At 41.0% G+C, this 26,782-nt stretch overlaps 1 protein-coding gene across 1 annotated transcript in view; it reads left to right on the forward strand.

Moving 5' to 3' along the window:
- negr1 (neuronal growth regulator 1) overlaps positions 1–26,782 on the forward strand; it is a gene marked incomplete at both ends in the record, with an annotated part of 124,476 nt that overhangs the window by 59,534 nt on the left and 38,160 nt on the right. Inside the window, one exon of the mRNA XM_079158108.1 lies at positions 14,624–14,755. Coding sequence (XP_079014234.1) covers positions 14,624–14,755 — 132 coding nt within the window. The remainder of the gene's footprint in view (positions 1–14,623; positions 14,756–26,782) is intronic.

Below are 26,782 nucleotides of genomic sequence, written 5' to 3' on the forward strand. Positions count from 1 at the left end.
TTGTCACTGAAATAGTATAGTCAACAATAGTGAGTTATTAAAAAATGTCTGCCGTTGCCGTTCACAAAAGACTATTTGTTAACATATGATAATAAAGCAATGTTGATTCTTTTTTAATTAATTGTCTTTTTTTTCTCACAAAACAATCAAAAAGAACCAATAAGAGTGTCAATAAGGAACCGAACCGATAAGCAGTATTGATAATAATACTAGTATCCATAAAATCCTAACGATACATATCTCTACTTAAGAGAGGAAAGTGTTAACTCACTTATAAAGTATTAGACACGTGAATATGTTTTCAATAACACTTTACCGACCACATTCGGCCTCAGGCTCACTCCATCAGAAGATACCACTGGACAAACATATTTTTCACATTCTTGCACTTGCATAAAGATTATATAGACTCGAAATTAAATTGATTTGATTAAGTTCTGCAAGTCATTTCATGAGTTTCCTGAATCATTGCACCACAAGATATTTAACAAATCCATGTGCTCTTTTTCAAAAGAAGTCATGATTTAAAAATAATCAAATAAAAAAAAAAAAGGATAAACCTTGTGAGCTCTGTGGACTACTCACTCGTGTGTCTGGCATGATGAAAAATGTCCAGAAGATCATTTCACATGAAATTAGCCACACATTAGAAGTCTGTATTAATACATGAGCGAGCTGAATGGCTTAGTTTCTGCCCGCCCGTATGGCAGGGCGTTAATGACCTTATCTTAAAGGACCCCCATAGGGTTTTACCTCCAGTAATCAATTCAGCCAATGAAAAAGAGATCAATATATCTATCCTGGGAAGATGTCTCCATATGCTGCATCAGTATTTGTCTTCAAAAATGTAAAATATCTCCTAGAATATTCCATGCTGATGTGTAAAGAAAATGCAGCTCTCATCACAGCAGGGGAACCTCTTATTTGCTTTGGCATTTAAGGTGCATTAACAGAGACTTTTTATTATCATTCTAATTTATTTAGGTGGCTCATGTAGTCAGAGCACACATACACCATTAAGTGCTTTGAATACTGAATCGTCCCTTTGAAAAGCATTTAACTGTTGCTGCAAAGCCCCCACCCAGCCACTTCGAGTCCTCCCTCATTTTCATATTAATGGATTAGAGCGTGCTGCGCTTATCTGATAGCTGTGAGGATGACTGCATTTATCTTATGGCTGTCAAATCCTCCTCTCTGGTGTGCTTACCCTGATTGCGTTAGGGGAGTTTTCAGAAGATGATCAAAAGAGCCATCCTCAGAGTCCGAGTGGCAGTCACTCATTCTACTTTGAAGTGTCCCCGCTTTGAAGTATGCCGGGGAAGAAATGATATGCTGGTCAAATGAAAGGACCCGGGACGAAATGTAATCACAGACTGTCTCCCAGCACATCAGAAAGGAAGCCATTTGCCATGGGATCTTTGAGTCGGTTATTGTAGGAAGGGCCATTTGTCCAGAGGACGTGGTACAACTGAAAGGTTGTAATAGGCTAATTACCTATCGATGGAATTCAATTAAATCTGTTGGATATGCAGAACAGTCTGCTCCAGCCAGTGCTCAGGATACCTGAGTGTGCAGTCAAAGCGTATGGAAATATTCATGTCAGTTATGATTGTCCCATTCAATAAAAGCAGACATGCAAACACCAACTTAACTACTTCAACTAGCATTAACACAAAGCAAAAGTGGCTTCTCGGGATTTGAAAAATGCCAACAGGCTGTAAATAGTCACCAGTCCTCTCAAGAAAATGATGAAACCGAACTCAACTTTTTACAGATGGAGAGTTTTGGGGGAAAAACACATGATAACTGGTTATTACCACATTTGCTTTGGAATTGAAGTTTGTGGCCAACTAAAGTTTGGAGACTGTTGGTCCGAACAAGTTCACACTTTCTTTTCTTCAGTAAATGGGGATTAACTTAAACTGAAACTTTGACAATTCCTGCAATTTACACATCATAAAGAAAGTTGCTGCTAATACAGAAAATACAAGCAAACACACAAATACTTCAAGTTGAACACCATGGACATTTGTACTGTGCTGCATTGCAGCGTGTTGCGCTCTCTCAGTAGATCTATAGAAGATTCTACTTGTAATAAATGTGATTTAGTAATTCATTTAAAATAGCATCGATGCATTTTCAACACAACGTATGAAACAAACTTTGGTACCAAGAATAGAATAACACACTTTTCAAATTTCATAGTGTATCTTCAAGTCAAACTTTTTGTATTGTGAGTTTATATCGCAACCATGATTTTTGTTTCACGAACCGTACCAGCACCTGATGGTATCCTTACACCTCCAGCACATGATTTGGGCTATTTTTTGCCCAGCAATTGCCTTCATTGACATGAGGCCAAGCAGGTGAAACGGCTGTAAAGTGACAAACATGTCTACTTGACAGGTTTTGTTTGCCGGCCCCACTCTCTTCAACAGTCAGCCATTTTGGGGTGGAGGTGGGGATTTTTTGCTCCGTGGATAGCTCTGCTGCAGCACTCAGTGAAGTTTGACAGGATGATAAATTGCCCTGACTGACTGTCAAGTTCCTATTCCCACTCCGACTGTTTTGTGTTTGCATTTTTTCTTTTTTTTTTCTTCTCCCCGCTTCCTGCCAAGCAGCAAACTGCCAACTAAGAATACACTTTGTGCGTCTAGTGAAGTGTGGCCATAAACTGTTTATTGAGACAATAATTTGGCTCAGTGTGTGCCGCATATACATAAAGTCAATGAATAGTCTTCAGTCAAGAGAGATGCAAACTGAACCAAGTACTTGTAACACACAGATCATCTTTGACGACATGCTACTAGGAGAAGAAACGGTGTCAGCGTGTGTCTGGGGCTCATTTGGCTTAAAGAAGCGCTGCTGTTTCGTGGAACAGTTTAATTACCCATGTCAAAATTGTGCCTGGCAGTGAAGTCCTCGGGAGTTTTTGGGGTGATTGCTGCGTGATAAGGTCGCTCATGACTGGAAAGCCCGCTTGAGTCCCCTTATCAGCTGGTGAAATCTGGATGTGCAAAGTCAATGTTTCATGCTCTTATTAATCGTTGTTGATGTGCCCTTGAGCAAGGATTGTACCCCCGACTGTTCCAGTGCCGCAGCAGTCATCGGTTGAAAATAATGAATGGGAAGCTGCCAAGTTCGTGTGCGTCAATGCGATCCTGCAGCTTCTACTCCAGGATTCATGATGTCCTCAAACTCCTTGTATGGTTAAGGAAATGCTGAATTTAAAAGAGAGATACCATTTGAAGGAGTAATGTGGTAATACTCCCAGAAGCATCTCTGTCATTATACATTTATGTAGCTCTTGACATCACTTCTTACTTTGCTCCTAAAGCTCACAATAGCTTGTGTGACATGTCAGCCTTTCAGGGTATTGTTTATACGCACTGTGCTGTGGTTCCTCAGCCGTCTTCAGGTCATAAGGAGGAGGGGGGGGGGGGGGGGGGGGACAGCCTTTATCAAAGTCTGTTTCAGGTTGGTTGGTTGGGCAAAATGCTCTGATAAGCTTTTTCCAATTGAGATTTGAATCCATGGGATAGACGTGTGACCTTTGAAAAGGCTGACTAGTTTACCAGAATGCGTACTTGATTGTTTCCTGTGATGGGACTCAGCTGTTTTTCTCTCTCACTTCCTGATCTGGAAAACTTTAGGTTAAACTAAGAATAACTCGATGAGCCTCGGCTTTCCTCACTTGAAGATATAAGTTTATTATTAACGACACAAATCTAATGTCGGAGAAGATCTTGGTACAGCTCGTATGCATGGACACAGTCATCGCATAAAACGTCAAGTGATATTCCATTCACTCCGCTTTATACAGTGTGTCTCACATCGTACAGAATCAAGTGTAATCACGCCATGTTGGAGGAGACAAAACTATGTTTCCAGACTATGTACCACAGGATTCGGAAACATCGGTACCCAGAGCCTCCTCGCATAACGCATGCCAAGTGTAAAGGACTCCAAGGTCTCTCAAAATACCAATCCATGACAATGAACATACTATATATTTCATCATATTTGATAAAGTCTGTCAGATCCTCCCTTTTTGATCATGAGATCGACATCACTCCAAAAAAATATATCTCTATATATATTTGAACACATGCACCACTGACCTCTGTCCCGGGCCGCCTAACAGGAGGCTGCTCGAAGGAAAGAGACTCACCGAGTAAGTGTGATCTCTGACGGATGTCGAAGGGAACACACATCGAGTCAAACATCCCACTTCAATCTGGCTGGAAAAAGGTTAGAGACCCGCCGTGACCAACTACACTCCTCGAGAAGGGAAAAACCTTGAAATGGCAAAAAGATAAAAAATCTCAAAATGCACTCAAGATTGAACAAAGTCACACCAGCATAAGTCAATTAATTTCAAATCAATTTAAAAGGGCTCAATGTACTAATCATACTTGAATACTAGACTACATCACTTGATCACAGTAACTTAGACCATATTATGGAAATGAAAGAGGCAACTTTAAAGTCCTTAAATGTCCACAAGTGTTGGTTTTACAACTGAAAACTAGTCAAAACAGATGATTCATAATGCATTCACCTTGAACATACCGGTCATCTGTGATCTATGAAGATTCATTTCTGGCAACTTAATATATACAATGGATTCTGGATACCTCAAATCAAATCAAATCAATCAAAAAATAGAAATAGAAAAATTAAAAACAAATCTGTCTAACTATTTCATATAAATATATAAAAACGTAATTGCCAATAAATGTAAAAACAAGTAAACGAACAAAGTATATAAATAGAAAATGATGTCCCCTTCGGCTCCCATCACGTAACAGAAACTCGTTTAAGTGGAATTTACCAAATCAGCATCTAAACAGTTGTCTATTATAGGAGCAAATGTGGAGTTTGAGTCCAATTAAGGGAAAGTTAAACATTTCTTAAGGTTTGTTTAACCATAATATTAGTAGCTATCTTCACATTGTCTTTAATATAAGCTTATACACTGGTGCATAACATCATCAATTTGTTCTGATTTATCTCAATCTCTGAGCACAAAGCTTCCTCTTGCTTTTGACAGTGTGGAGAGAATATATCATCAAGGTCCTCATCATAGCCTTTCTTTCTCACATAAGGCATGCCAAGTGTGAAGGACCTCAAGGCCTCTACACACTGTATGTTTCCTTTTAAGTGCACGAGGCACATCTTCCCCCAAAACACCCCCCCCCCCCCCCCCCACCCCCCACCCCCCCAGGAAACAGACAGCAGCATCCTTTAAACTGACAAGTAACTGCAGTATGTGTACAGTAGCTTACTCCAAGCTGGATCCAACAGAACGTGCTTGGTCCCGAACTAAGTGGCAACAGCAAGTGCGTAAGTACGGCAGCTCAGTCTGGTTTCAATGTGAACTGTACAATGAATTATTCAGACTTGACTCTACATCACTGCTACATACCTTGAGTTGTGTCTGCCATGTCGCGCTGGAATTTGGCAGCTCTTTATGAGATGCTCAGCTAGTTTCTGGCCGTCTGTTCACCAGGAATCTCTCATTCAGCACTGGATTCCTTTTCTCATAGTTTGCAGTGAACTGTTGCGCAGTTCAAAGGCAGACACTTGAGCATGCTTTAAACACGATGGGAGGTGAAAGATAAAGAGTTAGGCGCTGCATTTTAAATTTCAGATATCAACAGCAGGAGCCCTGCTTAACAACTTCCCCATTCAGCTGTGGAGCTGAGTTGTGCGAACTAAAGAGGTGCTCAATCGTCTCATGCTTTAATGGCGTGTCAGTAACAGGATGAAAAGTAGACCTTATTTTATCTAAAATGTGATATTGAGTTACTGCCACTCTGCACATATTTAATGGCAGCGGGCAGCCATTGATGATTTACTTCCAGGCAGCAACTTCTAAAACAAACAAGAAGAAAAAAAAAACCTCTTTAACAGCGTCCTCCCCTTTTGAAGGAAACTCCTTTTAAATTAAAGGTGCTAATTTGATATTCAGAGCGTTAATATAGCAGCAAACAAACTTTTGCTATGTAAAGATATAGCGGATTAATGTCTACCTAAGCAGAGAATTAAATCGCTCCCATCCGTGTATGAGGTAATGCGAGCTTCTCCTTTCTTTGTTTTCATAGCCAAGCCGGCCACGCGTGCTTTCAGCGCGTGTTCGTACACGGAGTGTGCCCCACTGGCTAGCTCACAGCCGCCGCTCTGCACTGCGCTCATACAGCCGTAACAACCAATGCCGTCTTTGCAGGAGTGTAGCACCCACCGTCTGGTTCCCCCCTCAGGTCAACACTGGGCGTTTTATCAGCACTTTTGCCGTTCTTTGTACTGTTAGCGATGTTTTCACCGGTAGCTGCATTTTGTTCCATTCTTGTTGCAATTCGTCCTTCTTGTGAAAGCCTCTCATTCTGAACATACAAGGTTAAATATAGTTTCAGATTCATATTGCTGTGTGTTGAGTATTCATGCGTTGGCCGAGCTCCACAGATTGATTCAATTCCACGCACTGTGGCGGCCAAGGATGTTAATTATATAATAAGTACAGTTGAGCTGTGCTCTGGAGTTAACTTTTGATCACTTACACGCCACAGTATCTTCCAACTTAATAGTAAAGTAAAAAGTGTTTTTAGCTCATATCCACTGAGGGATTCAGCTCCCAGTATGGACCTATTGTGTTTAGTTATTATTAACTACATCTTTTATTACATAACATATTTAGGAAATACACCGTAGAGTTTTTTAGTAAACTAATTAGATACATGCTATATGTTTACTGCAGTCAACATATTAATTAATGCATCAATTGTAATGCAGAAAAATATAAACATGTTGATGAAATTCTTTCCTCAGTCACACAGATTAAGAGTTTTCACTCAGTGCGTTTGTTTGCTATATGACGAATGCTGCCCTCTGCCTTGTCCGAGCTATTTTTCATAGATCTCTCAACCCCAATCTAAAAATCCAGTACAGTAAATTGTGTTTCCCTCTCTACAGTGCATTTGGCTAAATGTGTCAGCACAGAGAGTAACAGTGAGGAAATTGTATGGATCACTGAGGTGAATGCACACATAGAATCAGACATGACTTGGGGCTCCTCTGGCCCATTTCCACTCTCTGGATTACAGCGGCCTCAGATTGATAGCCAGGGCGCAGAGTAGGGGTTACAGTAGGTATCAAGGCCGACTAACAGCATGTTTTCCAGGCAGGCCCAGCACATCGTGCCACTCTACCCCTAGTTCTTGCCCACACCTTGAGTTGGGGCCAGAAGGCAGCAGCACACAATGAAGCGGCGTGGGTTGTTCTCCATTTTGCAGGAGTTAAAAGGATAAATTGATGTAGAAAATGCCGCTCTATGCTATAATGGATTCTTCAGTGATGCCTGCCCTATCTGCCTATTGCAGCCCTGAAGGAAGTGTACTCACAGCTCCCCTACACAATGTGGGAAATTGCTTACTGCAACGGGACTTAGCAAGCATTGGCGCTGAATGTGAAATTAACCTCGCTATGATTTCTTTAATTTGCTTGGAGTGACATCTCCCTCAGGTGAGAAGGGCCTCTGCACGTCTTTCAAATATCTCAGCATGTTCGGTCTGTTGGTGGTTTAACGTTACTTACATCAACAGTGGATAATCTTCCATCTATTATCCTTCATATTTTCTTGAGGATGCATAATGCTACGCGTGTTTTGTATTCCTGCAATGTCAAGGTTGAACACTCAACATATAATGATCTTCGAAGTATAGGCCTTTATCAAGGATGCGATTCTTGTATAATGGCTTCTATGACCTTTACAAAGCCCCCTTTCTCCTGTAATCGATAGGAATATCATTTGCAGCCTGGGCAGGCTGATGCAACTAAATATATTGGCTTTCATTTATCAAGACTGCAGCCTAATTAGATTTGTTTTCAAATGGAAATTTGTCCATTTGTTTCAGTATTAGTGTATCTTTGTGTTTGATCAAACAGGAGTCCATAGAACATATCTGCGTACGACATAAGTCGGCCATGAGATGCATGTTACAGTATAACACTTGCAAGACAATATATCTTGCATTAATTGTCATAAACCACAACTAATACTTATATATTAACAAACTATCACGAGTGTTAGTGTTATAATCCCATTGAAATTATTCAAATAGACCTTGTAGTTAGCGAGATAAGCCCCTTTCAGTGTGGGTATGACATTTTCGAGCAGAGGGCTAAAAATAGGCTTAGGGGTTAATGGGTTAAGTTTAAATGTAGATATGGGCACAAAATAATAACCTATAATTTGCTGCACTTTTACAATGTTTGACATTTCACAATATTGTCATATATAATACTGTCGTAGGTCAAATAAATTAACAAAATACATTCATGTTTATTACAAGATAAGAATTCTTACACTGATGTAAATCAGTCAACAAAATACACATTTATAAATACATATGTTGGGATCTCTCTAACACATTGGTACAAATTAAAACTCACATTCAGTCCAATAAATCGTTTTACTTATCAGCAAACTTATTTTCCCTCTGCGTTTCCTAAGCCTAAACACTGCAATATTGTCAATTTATTTGGCTTCCATTTTGGGTTTTGTCAAAAAAAAACAAATCTTCTCATCCCACAAAATGTATCAAATCATAACTTGCGCAACAGGGGACCATCTTTTGGATGTCTTTATTACAGCTTGGCGACAGAATTTAGCAGCAAAGACATAGAAACAGGAGTAAGCCATATCTCTATTATCTCTGCAGTCATAATAACACAATTCTTAGTGGGAAAACAAATGACGGTAATGGTTATAATAGTTAATCACGTTACCTCTTCAACCTTACTACACTCACCAGTGGGACTACAGGCTGTATGAACTATCATAAGAGAAGACATTTACAGCATGATTCCAGCTGTATAATCCCCGGTGGTTCTGCAACGTCCACTGCTGCATTGCGTGATTAATGAATACAACAGACTCAAACTCAAAAGCAAGCGGCAATGTAACGTTACACAAGCAATGGCCTCAAAGTCGTTGTATAAGTAACCGAATACAATGGTAGATAAACAAAGGTTATGGGCTGTAAGAGCACAATACATTTTTGATAATGTTTAGTGGCATTTTGTGGTCTCGGCAAAATATATACAATCACAGTGATGTTATATCTCCCACTATACTTCATTCGTTCGAACTCATCTTGGAGGCTTGACTAGTCTTTGACCCTCTCAAAGATGTTTTCACGCTGAATCATCAGCTCAGCGCTCCACAATTCTCGTCATGTTTGTGAACACCCGCGAGCTGTAATATTGAGCTCCATCAGTTTAATTGGGAGCCTACATGCCTCCTGTGGATCTCACCAAAGGGGGCTGTTGAATGTGGGAGTCATTATTACTCACACCTGTTCCACATGGCTGTGCCAGTTGCATCGAGAATTGCATTTGTAGTCTATGAATTGTGCAAGCAGACATTTAGATAACATTAACAATGGCTGCATGACAATTCTACGGCGCTGGTATTGTGCATGCTGGCTTACTGGGACGCCTCAAAAGAATGGAGCCATCATTGATTCAATCAATTATATCTGTGCTTCACCTGCTTATGGCAAGTGTAAATGTGAAAAGGGAATTTTCCATGTTCAAAAAGGATGGCGTATTTGAACATTTGTATGGTTTGAATCCTTGTTGTCAATTACCATGATTAAAGATGCAGTCAACGATCCTAATCCAATTCTTCTTCCCATTTCTCCAGAATCGTTGACTCCACCTTTAAGGCAAATGCAGTTAAATTGTCCTGCTGTTTCAACTCGATGTAGACCTCCTTCCTGCTGTGAATAATCCCCATTCTCTTTGCCCAAGTCTTCAGTTTATCCTTTACCTGCTCTGCATCCTCGATGTTCAGTGATACAGAACTCACTTTGTCAGAAGTATTTATATTGAATCAAACGCTGGGTTCTCAATTTGATGTGGGTTAGCTGAAGGCACCAAGTAGTCAGCCATATATATGCTGTTTTACATCACAGGGCCAACCACGCCACCCCACTCTCGTTTTATGAAAGCTACACTTGTTGGAGAATTCTCTTTAATTTTCCTGCAGGGATGATGTATTTGTGTAGGCCATTGGATTTTGGACTATTATTGAAAATATGCTCAGTGGTAAACACAAGTTTATGATACTAACATGTTTTCTTCAGCAAGATAATCATCGCAAATGAACATCACGTTTATACTTTTTTCTGGTGGTTGAATGCTGCTGGCGGAGGTAAAAATGTAACGTTATGTAAAATATTCAAAATTCAAGAGAGGAGTATCTACTGACGGTATCTGTCTAACAAAGAACCCATTGAAAAAAAGCCATTCACTTTGAGACGAGTGCAAAAATGCTAACTCATTGCCGGTTTATAGGACTCATTCCTTCCTATTGATACTTGGCCTTAGTTGGCATTTGTATCTTATTATATGTCTTGTTGTCACAAAACCAAAAATCAATTTAAACTAAATTAGATTCATAATTTTAGTAATTAGGTTCCGACTTTATTCAAAATGGCATGATTCCTTGGACAAAAAGGCTTAGAGGGAAGCCAGAGGGGGGGAAAGGATTGTCTGCTCTCTGGTGCCATCCGACTGGACATCAGGCGGGGCGGCATCAGACCGACTGCCTTCAACGAAACAACTTCAGACCAAATTGAATCAGGTGAAACAGATATGTCCGGTAGAGTGAAATTGTGTTCTGCTGGCAAGAATAACATTTCCGGTGTGGTTGCCATTTAAGATAAAAGTTTCAGAAGCTATGTCAGAAGATTTAACTTCAAATGTAGTTACTTCATCAACATATCCGCGCTCCCTTTGCACTAGAAACATTGTCTGATGTCTAGAGACATGTGATGAACTGAAAGAAAAGGACCATAAAAAGCCTACAGTCTGGGGGGGGGGGGGGCATTATTGGTAAGAATGACCCAGTGCAGACTCTCTCTTAGTTGCATTACAATTTGTAATCAAATGTTTTTATGTGTTAACTCTGGCATAAATGTTAAGCGCTCAAATCAAAATTCAATAACCACTATCAAACACGAGAGGAGTTTGGGATTGGGTGACAGGAGGTGGAATCACCTCCCCGATTTCAGGTCAAACCGAGTGCAAAATAGAGACTAAGAAATATCATTGTTGCCTTTCAAAATCGTTGTCAATCGCATCCAAGCTCCTGTTGCCAATGCAAATATTTGCAGACTGAGGGGCTGTGCAGCACTGTTAGGCAGAAGGGAGAAAAGCCTGTCTCTGCTCTCATCCTGCTGATCGTACCATGCCTCAGCTCACCACCATCCCATAGAACGTGACTTATATTGTATTCCATCCACAAGTTGTATTTCTATTCAACGTTTCTCGTTTTTGTTCATTGATTGCTCCAATGCGCTCTTATGCAATGCCAATGCATAAGAGCGCATTGGAATGCATCCAATGCCTTTGGAAGCATCAGGCATACTTGGCCTCATGGGTCACTGCTTTTGATTTCATTGCACTAGTAAATGACACAAGTGCACACAGTGGATTTCCAGATCCTGCGTATCATAATTCCCCATTACAGTCAAATACACTGGAGCTATGCTGTAAGGGCAGCATACAGGTCAACCATGTTAACATACTTCCTGTGAGGAAGGTGGTGGTGGGGACACACGACACTGAGACATAAAGTCTATACTCCTTTTATAATCCACAACTGTGCAAATAAAGTGCATTTATATAGCATCTGTCTAGTGCTGACGTCACAAAGTGCTTCACAATAAAAGCAGCGGACATAACCGTGCTGTGTAGGCTCCGTGATTTGTAGCATTGATTATTGTGTGCAGTAAACACGCTAGACAGAGTGGAACCACTAATGGTTCACACAAATCCATAAAAGCTGTGTTTGCAAGTTTTAGGCATTCATTAAAATGAATAGATCTAATTGTTTGCTTTGATTTGATTGTGTGTGTGTGTTACCAGCTACTGTACAAGAACACATCCTGCTGTCTCGCTCAGAGGTGCATAATTCAACATACAGTATCACGGCCTGGGTAATACATTGTGGTACTGGTATGACTACAGGTGTAAAGCACAGCTATGAAACGGTTGGACGTTTGAGGGAATCAGTATGCTTACCGTAGCATGCTTGGTATCAGTCATGACTGAATGATGCTTGATTTGCCCTGAAATGCTTCGCCTCATCCAGATGTAATCTGAACTTTACTCCCATCTGCCTCCATCATAATGTGCAAGTATGTGGTTACTGATGATGTTGGTACAGCTATCTACCGTTTCAGCTCTGTGCTGAAATTAGGTCCAATCAACAGTTAATTAATACATGATAAATAAAAAACATTTCATTTTAATTAAGCAATGCTGTATCGCTCACAAACACAGATGAAAATGAGATTATGTAAATAAAGACAGGCTTTCCCGTCCATTCTTATTCAAAGAACAATTCTTTTGCACATTTTTTTAGGAGGATGTGATGTATTTTATCAAGCACAGAAGTGCTGGCCAAGGCTGCAGCCTAGCATAGCAGGATACCTGCTGATTCAGTGAAACAGATAATATCCAGTCCCTCTGCATATGCCGAAGCTTTAAATTCTAGCCATCATTACTGAGGCCAAGTGTGTCTGCAGGGCTACCGCGCAGGCAATGACTTGCACTGAAGCTACAGGAAGACCAATTCACACATCAAGCAAACTGTTTTAAGTTCAATTGAATTGTGATGTATTAATGTATTTTGGATTAGATTTAGTGCTAAAAAAAAAACTGCCCATTTAGTACAGTGAAGTAGAACACTTGATAGTGGATTCCTGCTCTCCTGTAGCGATCGCAAACGTGCTGCTGATTTTCACAGTAACACGTTATCTCATATCTATATGCAGTGCTCTCGTACCTATTTCCTGCTTGAGAAAAAAAATGTACCAAAGTCAAATTCCCCAGCATCATTTGCACAAAGAGCATAGGTATGGCTGTTCACATATACATAACACAGGTGAAGTCATAGAGACAAGGTAAAGAATGATGAATGATGGTGAACTGCACCATGATAACCTGGCCTGCAGAATCCATGCTATCTTTTTACACCAAGCTTGTGCACTGCACCCTTTGATTGATGCCCCTTCTCCTTCCCCAATCAGTGGGATTAAGTTTTTCAAATCCTAAAAAAAAAAAAAAAGCATCTCCACTGGTGGAAAGCCAAGCTATGAGCTGTGCACCGCCACAAAAATAGAGTCCTTTGTGTTATTTTCCCGTCCTTGTGCTCTCTTGGCATATTACGGGTTCTGTTTTTCAGAGACATCCGGCGCTTGTTTATGGATCAAGATTTTTTTTTCTTTTTGCTGTTGTTTGTGTCGCCACCAATATCTTTGCCAAGACTCTTGGACTCCATTGTTGTGTGACAAGAGACATGAAAGCTCATTATCAACAATACCTTCAGTTTCAAGTTTTATTACATAGTAGCTAGCAGATAAAAAGCGACCACGGCTGCAGGATAAGAAAGCGGCGATGTATAAGAACGCAGCTCACTTTCATTGGAGAATGGCAGCATTCCCACTCCTGGAGCACGGAGTGTCTTGATTCTGGCTACTCTTTTATGAGATATTGCTGAGTCAGTGTCGGGTCTCAGCTGCTTTCTGAACAGTATGTTGAGCTCAGTTTTGCTTGATTGTGCACTCAGTTTAATCCCCATGCCGCCACACATCTTCCATCGCAAACCACCATTACCACCCTGAAAAGTTGTGTATAAATAGATTTTTCACACTGAGCTTCACTCAGTGTTGGAAATTAATTCTGGTCTCTTTATTACACATACACAGCGCTGCCTGCTGAAATCCTATAATCATATATTATAAAAAAACATCCAGTCATACTGGTTTTCTTTCTTTGTATTCTCAACTTCACCTGTCTGTCTGTCTGTCTGTCTGTCTGTCTGTCTGTCTCTCTGTCTGTCTGTCCACTTATCCATCTATCAGTGGTGTGGTGGGATTATTGTCTGTCATTGCCACTACTGAACATTACTTCACTTATATATTTTGGCCTGATTATGCTCTCTGTACTATGGACACACCATTTTGTATCTCATCATTGCTTCTCTCCAATTATCATATTTCCAGTTTCAATATTGTCTCCAGTATTTTGTCCTGTAGTGTAGTATTTGAATGTTCCTTGCTGATTAGAGGGGACATGGTTGTGTGGTGTTGCGCTCCCTCCAGCTAATATGTCAGTCGTGGTGCTTTTCTGCTGCCGCCTTTGGGGCACTGCTGGCTAACTATAAAGCACTGACGTGTGCATTGAGCCGTCCAGTCTGTCTGTCTTCCAGGAAGTAGCTCTAACTGCATTGTGTGGACTTGAGCAAATTATGAGTGGATGAGTTGGGAATACACCATTATTTCATTTCCTGCCACCATATCAATATGAACGGATCAATGCACTGCTAATCCTCTATTTGAATCAGGAGTTCAGTACAATACCTAATCGCACTGCATCTTCTACTCAGGCTTGAACTTGAAAGCTCTATATTTATTCTAAATGACGGCTTTCCACACTCTATCCATGGGATGCAGACAGCTTGGAGCTATATGTGTGCAGTGTTTGTATATCCTATATTCTTTGTAGACACAGTGTAAGTACTTTTGCCTCTTTTTTTTCCTTCTATTTACAGCCAAGAAGCATGACAGTGGCGAATATCTTAACATCACCGGCATCACAAGGGACCAGGCTGGAGACTACGAATGCAGCGCTTTAAATGACATTGCCTCTCCTGACACCAAAACAGTAAAAGTCACAGTCAACTGTAAGTATATGTCTTTCTTCTTCCTTGCTTCCCTTTTTTTCTTCCCCCCCGCCACACTGCCCTTGCAGACACATGACAGACATCGGGGCAGTCTTCAATGATACCGGTGTCATGTCTTCAATGAAGTACACCTTTTAGAAGTTTGAAAAAGTAGAAAGCCAGAGCGAGAAGTTTCTTAATATTTAATGTGAGAATTCCCTTTTTGTCTGCGCATGTAGGTGATTAATTCACACTAAGGAAAGGTCTGACTGTTCTAAGCACGATTCCATTATGCAGGTAATGAGTCCTTCAAAAGAGTGAGGAGACAGTAATGAGGAGCCAGGGCATTAATGAATGATACTGGGCTTTGGCTGTCGTGGTCACATTTAAAATCACTACTCGCTAGTATGAGCAGGAATGGGTGCTTGACAATCATTGCCGTTCCCTCTCCTTTTAAAAGTGCTCCTCTACTTTGCTGTTATTCGTGGGTTGTTGTTTTTTTTTTGCATAGATACCCTGTGCTAAATCTCACTTTTGGCAAAGCTTATCATGCATTCAGCCTCAAAGACGGAGGGAGAGGAAGAGTGAAAGAAAAAGCACTCCTAGCCCAGTTACTGAGTCATATCTTGAAAGCTAATCATGCAAGTTTTAGGATATAGAGTTATTTTTTATACACCGTATTGACGATTCCTTTTTTTTTTTTACTTTAAATCTAATAAGGCTTTAGCAGTATCTCCACCTCTCTGAGTTAATACACTTACATTCTGGCTTTGTTATAAAACCCAAGTCTTGTGGCCATTATTTCCTGTGTAATGCCTGGCTCTAATGAGCTGGGTCTGAGAGGAGTTTTAGATGCCAGTTATTTATAGCTCAACTGAGACGTGAGTTCAAGGATGAAAAGTGCTTTGACAACTAGGAGTGCCTTTATGCCGCAGAACAAAGGAGATATTCACAGTGATTGATAAGGCATGTCATAGTCAGACGCCGTATATTAAAGCGAGGCAGCAGAGTTATGTGGGCTTTGTATCCAAACTGAGTGAATTGATTAGGAAGACTTTCCTTTGCTGTCAGCTAAAGTCACCACGGCCCGAGCATCGGAGCGATACTTTGGGTGGGAGTATGCTGTAGTTCGTCAAGTGTTAAGGCCGTATTTGCCCGCTGCCCAGAGTTATCTAAAGCTTACAGAGCTACAGAGCTGTTCCTGTCATTGACCAGTAACTCATTCTTTATTATTGGCATGTACCGCAGAAGAAAATCGTCCAGATATCTTTTGTGGACTCTTTTTAATAATTGTAAATGGTATGTTGGCTTATGGAAACTGTTTTTTGCATCCTGTTTAATATGATGTTTTACATAATCCTTAAGGTATAGCAGAGATCCACTTGCTGAAAGGAGGTAACTGTATAGGCTATTACTTCTGCCTGTGGGACTGAAAAATGGAGGTTCTGTATCTCAGCCAGACTAATTGGAATACATCACAGGCCTTTGTTGGAAATGCTTGGATTGATTATACTTTATAAAATATGGACATCTTAGAATGCTTTTGTCAAAAGCAGCAGCAGGAACCTGAGTGAATACACTGAAGTGACACTTTACATTAATAGTAAATGTCTATTGAAAAACATTATCTTCCCATTATCTGCAATATCCATATGCTTCCTTTCAGGAGCTAAGCAAAACATCATGCTGCAATAATCAATGACAATGTATTTCTGAAAGAATCCAATGGGTTTTAAAATGATTTCATGAACCTGACGGATCGGAGAATATCATAACCCGTAAAGTAGCATGTAAATCATTATGTACATGTCTTGAAAGGTAGCTCTAGTGTACAGGAAATCTCGTTTTGAAACAGTTCTCACATATACAGTGCCATGTCTTGTCTGCTGCAATTAGTTCAGCAGCCTGTGTCTCCACAAAGTGTAAAAGCCAAAGCTCCCTCCCACTTAATTCATGCATGTTTCATAATTCTTGACATCCTGTTTGAGCTATGGATAACATGCAATACCATAGTCAGACTTCCCTGTAACCACAAGCCCCTTTACACATAAAGGGTCCTGTGTTTTATTGTGGCTGTTTAGCATTCGAGGTGCTGCGCAACTACGAGACCTGCATAAACAAACCACGTCGCTGACATTAAAGCGGCACGTGGCAACTTGAAATAGCCAGTGTTTAAGCTCTCAAATACATTTTGTATTTTTCATGAAAGGTGCCTCGTCCTTCCTACACGGAGACTTGTGTGTGACATGCGCTCATTTACAAAGATAAGGAGCAGAATGAATGAATGAATGAAGGTTGTCCATTGGAGCGGCTGATATGGCCACAGCAGGCAGAGCCTGGGCCAGCTGGTGGCCACTCTTCACTGAGTTCTCTCCACCTCAGTGCAATTCTCCCTTAGCAAAGGAAAAGAGAAGCATTTGGACCATATCCCAATCCACTGTATCATTCATGCTTTACTGTCACACATCAAGCCATATTCACCAAGCGCCCAGGAGCGTGGGGTATTGATGAGGCTTCGGTATGCCAAGTACTGAATTAAAATGAAGACGTTAGCTGACACAGAAACTAAAGCAAGAGATGATTGCATAGCAAGAAACGTTATTAAAAAATATGACTCCGTATGGGCACATGTTCATACAGCTGTTTCACTCTGCTGACAAAATCAGCCACTGAACTTCATAAAGGTTCCTCTGGGAGATTCTTCATGTGTCATGTTTTACTCTCTCTTGTCAGTCGTCAACGTGCAATCTGAAAGATGTTTAGGCAAATAACCCTTTTTAAGTTAGCACACAGAATGATGGCAGAAAATGGGACTGTTGGGCTCTTTCTCATACAAATATTCAGGCCTCATTGGACGTTGTTGTTGAATTATGTAAGATGCTATGATGATGTACATCGACCCTATCAGGGTATCAGCATAGATCCTCCCACAGAATCCTTGTTGCAGTTTGTTGAAACAGTGTTAACATTCTCAAAGCTACATCACCACAGTCCACCTGCAAAAGCTCAACCAAAACAGTTAGGCTGAGTCATGCTTCAAAACAGTGTTTAAAAAGTGAATGCCCTCAAATTTAACAGTTCCTTAAGTATGGCAGTGGACCCTGGAAAGTGGTCCCTTGTATCCAGTCTTGTCCCATTTGTTTTACACTGAATATTTGCAGATCTAGAATGCTATTTTAAGGAAAGGTTACTGAGCACAATATGAAACATAAAAACATCAATACAAAAAAAGGAATGTAATGTATATCCTAACACGGTAGCACACTAAAACTGGCGTACGACCCAAAAGTCTACTGTCGCTCCCGTCTGGCTACAGACGTCATCACAAGCAGCATCAATTGCAGCAAGCAGAGACATTGAAGCTGTTTTCCAAATCATTTTACTTTCAGTACACACTGCAGCTGCCCTCACAAAGTCGCACAGCCTCATCCACAAACACAAGGGCGTGAGACATTTCACTACTGTAGGTACAACAAAGTCACATGTTCTGTGTTCCTCTCTGCAACTTCAATAAGTATATACAAGCCTATACTGTAAATACATATAGGTCACAATGAAGGAAAATCCATAACACGGTACAATATTCTAGGTGCGCACACCACGACTTTGCCTGCACATACTGATACCGCAGCCCCATCACAGTTTCTATCAAATGGTACCTTGCAGAGTGGTTTTACGGTCATTTGATGTCTTTTTAACACTATCTATTGTGGAGATGCTGACAGAGTTGATATTTTGTAAGACGCCATTGTGCTCCATGGTTGCATTCTGGATCTCTCGGAGTGTAATAGAATTATTTGCTGCCACAATGTTGTCTAGCTCTCGTTGAGGCGTAAAAACTGCTCTTCTGCCACCAGCACAAGGTAGTCGAGTCCTTCACATCGGAATTCACAAATATATAATATTACTATATTCGTGTTGTACTGCAATGCTGTACGCCTCAGACATGCATTGACTTTTGTTCTAACTTGTATTGACTTAATGTTATTCTCCTGAATTTCTTTTTTACTTAAATTCAACTGTATTACTTTAACTTGGGCACTGTAATATGAATCACTCCAGTATTGACTGACTATATGTGTTTGGATAATTGAAGACTCTGTAGCATGGTTTACATTAGGGCTGCCCTCGGAGACCAGCCTCTGTCATTGTAAGGCCATGGTTAATTACATGGTGTGGCTCGTATTTTATCAGGGACAGCTCTATGTCTTTGTACTCCTCTGCCTCTTCTTCTATTCTGCTGTCGTCTCCTCACTCGGCACCTTGGATCCTTACTCCTCTTCCTTGAGCAGGAATATGCCCCTTGTTCATTGTTTACCTTATAATGTTTGGCAAAATCCATACTCATGAATAGCACCCGTCAACTGAATTGACAGAAGGCAAGATTGGTTGATGTAAGATATGAGACACTCCCCATTCATTAGTGAAGTTCAAGTTTCACCTTACAGGCAATTTACCAATTTACCAGCATTACAAACAAAAAAATCCATATTACTGTAATCATATTCCTGCTCTATGCCTGACAGATTTTATCCATTGAATGGCCTATTGTGGACTATGTGATTCCTTACACAACTAAATAATTCATACATGATTTGGAGAGTACAACTATTCGACTTAGAAACATTCAGTTTTGATCAGCAAGATGTAATTGGTGAATTGGTTATTGCAAATTATAGACAATTTTACTGACTCATTTGTTTTAAGGTGCAAATGCACAAGATTCACAGCATCAATATAGCAGCGAACAACTATTTGCTATGTGAATATAGAGAGGAGTCATGTCTACCTGAGCAGAGAAGGAAGTCGCTCTCCTTTTGTGTGTGTTCTTATCACAGCTTCTCCCTGCTTCACTGACATAGCCCGGCTGTCTGCGCGTGCTTTTAGTGCACGTTCATGCACGTGAGCGTGTCCCACTGGCTAGCTCGCAACACGCGCTGTGCACTGTGCTCATACGGCGGCTTTACAGCCGATAATGTCGTCCCGACCAAGGGAAGCATGGCGCCCAGCCTCGGGTTCTTCTAAACACCGTTCGCTTTGTCAGCACTTTTGCCGTAGTTTGCCCCGTTAGAACTGTTAGATGCGAGCCGGAGACTCAGCCGGCGCCATATTGGGAGAAGCAAAATAGAGTGAGAAGTTCAAAATATGTTGTCAACAAGTGCCCAGTGGTTCGGAGGTTTGCACGTTTTGAAAATCATTTGAGAATTTTGCCAAAGCAAACAAACTTTAGAGGTTGAGAAAAACTAGCAGTTAAATTGAATTAAGTTGGAAACATCAGACAGTCATGCCTGAACTATTTGTTCTAATTAGACAGCTTAGGAGTGAGTGTCACTGACATTTCATGGGTTAACAGCAGTCTAATTAAATACATGTCAAAACAGTTTCTCTCTGTTTTCAAAACGATTCCTTTTTAAAAAAAGCTAAGACTATAGGTGACCTCTGGGCTAATTGCAGATTAAGGCCACTAATTAAAATAAGCAAACCAGAGTAATGGAAACAAATTTAAGCTCTAGCATGTTTGGAGTTTTAATAACACCAGGCGGGCCATAACACTAAGCCTGCCATTTGGCCTTCTGTGATATGATGCGTTGGAGGCAGAAGGTTTAAGGCATTGTCACCGTGCAGCTACTTCCGAGTGTTAAGTCCAGTTCATGTAACCTCTGTTAGAATTTCACTCAGGCTCAAAAGACTACGTTGATCAGACAGCATTAATTAAATGACTGGCCTGCCCTCGTGTCTCGTCTTTATACATCAGGGGATGAATGAATGACAACTGAATACCTTCATGAGTTAAACCTGAAACATGGCAGCTATCCAGAGGGTGGTGCTGGGATCAGATTGGCTGAAAAGCCGTGCTTGGCGAAAGGATATTTCAGCAGTGATTTTACCTGACGAAAACTGATCTCTGACCTACTTTTCATATTTACATATTCATCTTCACTGCAGGTGGGTGCCGTTATTTGGCTGAAACTCTCGCTGCACAGTGTGGCTCAAAGGACATAAATATCACATCTAGGCGGCTGAGTCGGAGGGATGAATGAGAAGGAAACAACCGTGAAAAACCTCCGCCTGGGATAAAAAGCCAGTGTTTGATTAATTAATGAAGCCACCCTGTTGTAGAATGAAGGGATTCATTACTAACTACACACAGACAAAACAATTATTAAAACCTTTTTCAAGCTGAGAAATCAAAGGTGCCTGACCTCCTTCTGTAGTTTAGACAGGGAGAGCTGCCTGTGCTCACTGCTCATTGAATGAGTGACACTACAGAGCTTAAGCGCCATGTTGCAAGATGGGATTCGACAGTTTGCACAAACTTTAGTCACACGTGGAAAGTACACAGACAGCCAACTGTCTTGTTGTGTTACATTTTATTGGCTCGTCACTGTTTCAGATGCTTCAACGAAAGCCATTTGTAACCAGGCCAGATGTTCGGTGATCGTCGATTTACAGGAAATAAATGTGTAACGAAGGCAGAACACTTGATGCCATGTTAGCATCAAAGATTTGAATTATTCATGCGCATTAGGAAGACACTGGCTTTTTGGGGGGTATTAGGCCTCTCTTCAATTTATGTTGATGCAAAATGTTATTTTATATGAAGCCACTGTAACGGCCACGTTTCTGAGAAAGTTAGAATGGAATTGAATTCTTCAGCACACATTTGGAAGTTTAAAGTGGCAAGATCAGCGATTGGAAGCCATTCGATTGCCTCTCAACTGCTCTCGGCATGACGATGCCGAACCGAGGGCTCATAGCTAACAGTGCAAACTACGGCGAACGTGCTGACGATACTAACAGTGTTAGGCGACCGCTTTCGTGACAACGCCGCGAGAGCAAAGCAGAGCAGCCACGAGCTAACCAGTGGGGCACGCTCGCATGCACAACATTGCACTAAAAGCATGCACGGCTGGCCCGTCTATGTCTACAAATCAAGGAGAAGCTTGGAACGCTACACACACAGAGGATGAGCAACCTTCATCCTCTGCACAGGTAGATATGCTCCACTTTTTCTTTTCACGGCAAATAGTTGTTTGCTGCCACAATGATGTTCAGAACATACAGTTCCTTTGATTCAGTACCTCTGACACGCAAGATTTCTTTTCATACTTTTTGCTTTGTTGATGCAGGGTTCGGGTTTAAACCAGCACGGGCATCTCTCCCTCTTCAGCATCACTTGTTATCTTTCATGGCAACGTATCACTTGCTTTGCAGAGTGAAGCTGTGCTCTGTAGACGCTTCTGAGTTTGCCAGCCATTTGTACGCCTCCTTCCTCCTCCACTTCCCCCGCAGCTGTGAATCCTGCTCACCTATTCGCCTTGGCCACTTATAAAAAGAAGAGCACCTCACGTTCTCTCCTGCTGACAGTAATTTGCCAACAACACTGTGATCATTTTTTAATGAATTATCAGCATGCACATTAGAAATGCTTTATGCAATTACAGCCATAGTATAGATAGATTCCATGGCATGATTGAAATGCAGGGGCATGCTGGGAATATACTTCAAATTCTTTACATCACCTTCTCTTTTGTTGCCTCTAAAGCTCCCGTCATCTGTGCCTGTTTGGAATTCAAGCCCTGCCCTGTTGGGTACACCCACAACATGCCCCTCTCACTCCCCTGACAGAGTTGTTCAGGGGAGTCACGACCATCTCCGATATATAAGAGGCTAAAGCTGTTTTCTTGTGGTCAGGAGATAAATCCTCATGACCCTCCCAGTATTACAATGTCAAGTCATACACAAGAAAGTCAACATCTATTAGCGGTGTGTGAACATGTTTGCACAGTATTAGCATTTCTTATAACGGTAAGAATCGTTGTACAATATAACAATTGCATAGCTCTACACAACATTTACATTATCATGTCGCGCATACTGTGTGAGTGTGAGTGTGTGTGTGTGTGTGTGTGTCCAGACCTGCCTCAGTGCAGAGATTGATCGCACTGGTGGATCAAAGGTAGCATAAATGTTATTGGGAGTATTTGAACACCAGGCACAGAGAATCAGTTGCGCCTTTGTCGACAGTTTGCACTACCCATTGAAATAAGGTGGCTTACAACTCAAAAGAGAAGGCTTCCTCGAATTGGATTCTGATCCAGTCCTAAGTAGAGTTAAAGCCAGTACCCTAGAGCTGTTTGGATGTAAATCCATCTCTCTACATCTCTCCAAAGCTCTCGTCTTGATTGCTATTTGGATTCCTTGCTGCATGCGGGGCATGAATAAGTGAGCGTAATCTTGATCTTCTGCAGAATAAATGTTCTAGCTAGTAGTTTCAAAACAGACAGCAACTTCCTCTTCTAGCGTGGTCCGCCATCGTCTTTTGTGAACGATCAATATAACTCCTTGAAGTTGACAAAAGACAAATGCCTTAAACTTTGTAGGCTTGCATCAAACGTACTGTAGCGTGAATGTGTTGTGTGTTTGCACAGCTAGAGGTGACTTAGTAAACTCTCCTGTGTTATCGATATTTCTGTTCTGGTTGTGGTGTGGTCCTCATTAGAGCAACCTCAACATCTAATATGTAAATGTAGCAATGTAGGTGGGCATTTCTGTACCTTGAACCATTTAGTGTTTGACAAAGACAATAGATTGAATCCCCGGTGCTGTCGACCCACGCAGTCCTGCACACTAAGTCGGTTATTTATATGCCTTGCATTGTATAAAAAGAAGGAACACAATGTTCCCTAGCTGTTCTGAATAGAAATCTTAATTAATTAATAAATCTTGGCAGCAGAACCGTTCCTCATCGACAAAAAACAGGACAATGAAGCCCACAGATGGCAGTGGGGAACAGTGTCTCTGTGTGTAAGCTGATAAGTCATGCACTGATGAGTCCATCTCTTAATTGCAATGAAAACTCATTTTCAAATCTGGCTGAAGAGGTAGGGTTATTAATTGATCTTTTAATTAAAAAGCTTGCGTTCTCTTGGTTCTCTTGGCAAACAATAGTTTGTAGCTAAATAAATCATATTCGGTGCTGAAGCACACCAATTAATCATTAATAGTCACACGAGGATTGCTTAAGGCAAGCGACTCGGTGAAGCCTTGTACATTAAGGTGCACTGCTCTCTGAACAAACCCTGTCCATTCATATTAGATGGCATGAAGGTTAACCATTGTATTTATCATTAACATGCTTGCATTCATACACATTGCAGAGAAGTACAATTGGAGACATTGTCTTTGTTTCGATGACAAGCTCCGCATAACACAGATGTAATGGAAGTCGGTTTATGATCGGCCCACAACTGGCCATTTGTCACCCGGCGGGGCCTCACAGCACCCATTTTTCTGCCATGCCTGTGCTATTCCTGGACCGGACCCCTTACTCCCATCTGGTGGAATCACCACGACTCGAGGCATGATTTACAGCACCACCACAGCATGCTCCAGACACTAAATTACCTGGATTATTGGGCATTCATGATTTTTAGTGCATTATTTTTACATTACTCTCTAAATCCTGATGGTGTATTGCGCAATATATGATGATATAGAACATGCCAGCATGTTGGAATTGGGAATTATTGGATTGGACTGCATTTTATGGATGTGATCTGTCTAAACAGATCCCATTGCCAGGATCTAAATTGGAAAGACTTGATATTATTGATATGCATATAAAAGCAGACTATTTTGGATCACCCACAAAATGATGGGGGGTATTTTTCTCTCCAACATGTTGCAATAGTTTACCGACTTGAGTAGTGAGAAGGGCAATTACTTGCGCCCAAACTACATATGAATTCTGCACAATTGCAGCATAAAGCCATAGTTTGTTGAGGTTTTATGAGAGGTGCCCTTGATAAGAAAGATGATGATAGATGATCCACATGTCTGCACAGCGGGCCATTTCTGTCGAGAAATCAGGGTTTATTTTACTTTAGTGCTCACACTGTATGTTGATATTAATAATATATATATAGCTTTGTTCGTTTAATGTAATTTTGCTTCTAATAGAGGACAATAATCCAAGTTAAGTTAAATCATCTAAGTCTAATGAAGAAAGCTCAGACAGTTTGGCAGTGGTTTTGTGTTCTCAGTGTTAACACAAAAAGACAGTGGCTCTATGAGTGAGGTTTCAAGTATTGACACACCTGCCTGGGTCACCATGTCCACTGTCCTAGCGACTGTACAGCGTGACAGCCAGGTCACCCTGGGGCTTTCAGAGGCATCAGATAATCAATGGCCACGCACAATGACACCAATAGTGGATTACAAGGATCCTCGAAGCCTCTGTCGGTCGGCAGACTGCATTGATTTTGTCATACTTGTTATTGGCTTATATTTCTGTGCTGTAGCACTGTTACAATGTTCTCTCCTCGTCCCCTTCCTGTTCTTTAAGTGTAGTACAGCTCTTCTCCGGGGCACATTGTCGAATGCTGAACACTGTGATGTTACTTCATCATGTTCCTTTATTTATGCTGATAGGAGCTGTAACGTCTAATTGGTGTGGTTACAATAAAAACACATATTTTTCCTCTTACCCGTAGGACTATTTATAAACTTGAGTAACCAGGTCGTGATTTCTGGAAAGATACAAGGCTGTTGAATGTTCCATAACCCGAGTGCCATATAGTCCCATAACATTCGAAAGAAGGCAGTTGATATCTCAAAACTAGGCAACTCACACCAAAACAATCTAGACAAATAAATAGCTGATAAGAGGAAAACATATATATATATATATATATATATATATATTTCATTTTGGAGGGTATCCCTTTAATAATGCAATGTCTGAAGCAAACGTTATTTGTGATATTGAGTCAGAAAAGAATTGGTACCTTGAGTATGGGTATTTCATAGATACAGGAATACACACACACTCACACACACACACACACACACACACAGACAGACAGCACATACATCCAGTCAAGGTCTACTAATGCCCACCAGCATGGAATCCAGCGTTTCATACAGTGATATATGAACAGGCATAACCCATCTCCTGATTCACTGTCAAAAGCCCTTTGGATTATTCAGCCCAGCCAAAGAAGAGAGGAAATAACTGTAAGGAAAGGACAGAAAATCAACATACACTAGTCATATGAATATGCTCATTAGGATGCAGAAGAAGTGCATCCATCATCACAGAGCACACTGTCACCTCAGTGCGCCTCTCCTACATGATCATACGCCGCACACAAATGTTCACATGTTTCCGTGTCACCTTGCACAGATCTGTTTCATCCCACCACTTCAATGCAGTGGTTGGCTTATGTCTTATCTAAAAATAAAATGAATATGTATGCTGTAATAAAGCATGTGGCCAAGTACATACATCTGAAATATATATATATGAACTAGCTTATTATGTAGGAATAACCTATTCATTGGATCAACTTGCCATTGTTTGCCGTTTGGGGAGTCGGATGCCAGTTAGTACCAAGGGGTTGTGTTGTCCGAAGCTAAATCTGTCCACTCTGAGGTCGTCCGTTAGGAACATCTCCAAATGCAATTGGAGGTAAAGGTTTGCAGGCGTTTGGCCAAGCTCCCCCACTGGATACAGGCTGCAGCACTGACAGGCTTTAACTCTCATACACGGCTGTTCACTGCTAGCTGCAGGACTGATCCTAAGACTAAGAGAATGAACTTTTTCCCATGTCTCGTAGGCTTTTAAACAGAATGAATGGCACAGCATTATTTTGCTTGTATTGTGTGTCGGTTTCATTATTTGACAGGCTGTGGGGAGTACAGCCAAGTCAACACAATACACAATGTCAGATTGAGCCCTGTTTCTCCGTTTTCCTTGCCTCTGTTGATTACTGTAATGGAGAAACAGGAAACCAGTCATGAAACCAGTCATAACAGTGGACATAAATCCCTGTATGCATTCACTGCTGTGAGGATCAGACAACAGTACTTACAGCATGCACAGCTGGTCCTCAATCTTTAAAAGATGTCTATTTTATTTGTCCACAGTTTATGAGTTCAGCATGGCTCTGACGATGGACAAGTTTACAATTATAACAAGTGAAACATTTTTATTCCGTGCTTCTGTATTATTTGACTATGGGAACGGTGAGAGTGCTGGATTTT

The sequence above is a fragment of the Pholis gunnellus genome (assembly GCF_910591455.1).
Source record: "Pholis gunnellus genome assembly, chromosome: 4".
In the NCBI taxonomy this organism is placed as follows: domain Eukaryota; kingdom Metazoa; phylum Chordata; class Actinopteri; order Perciformes; family Pholidae; genus Pholis; species Pholis gunnellus.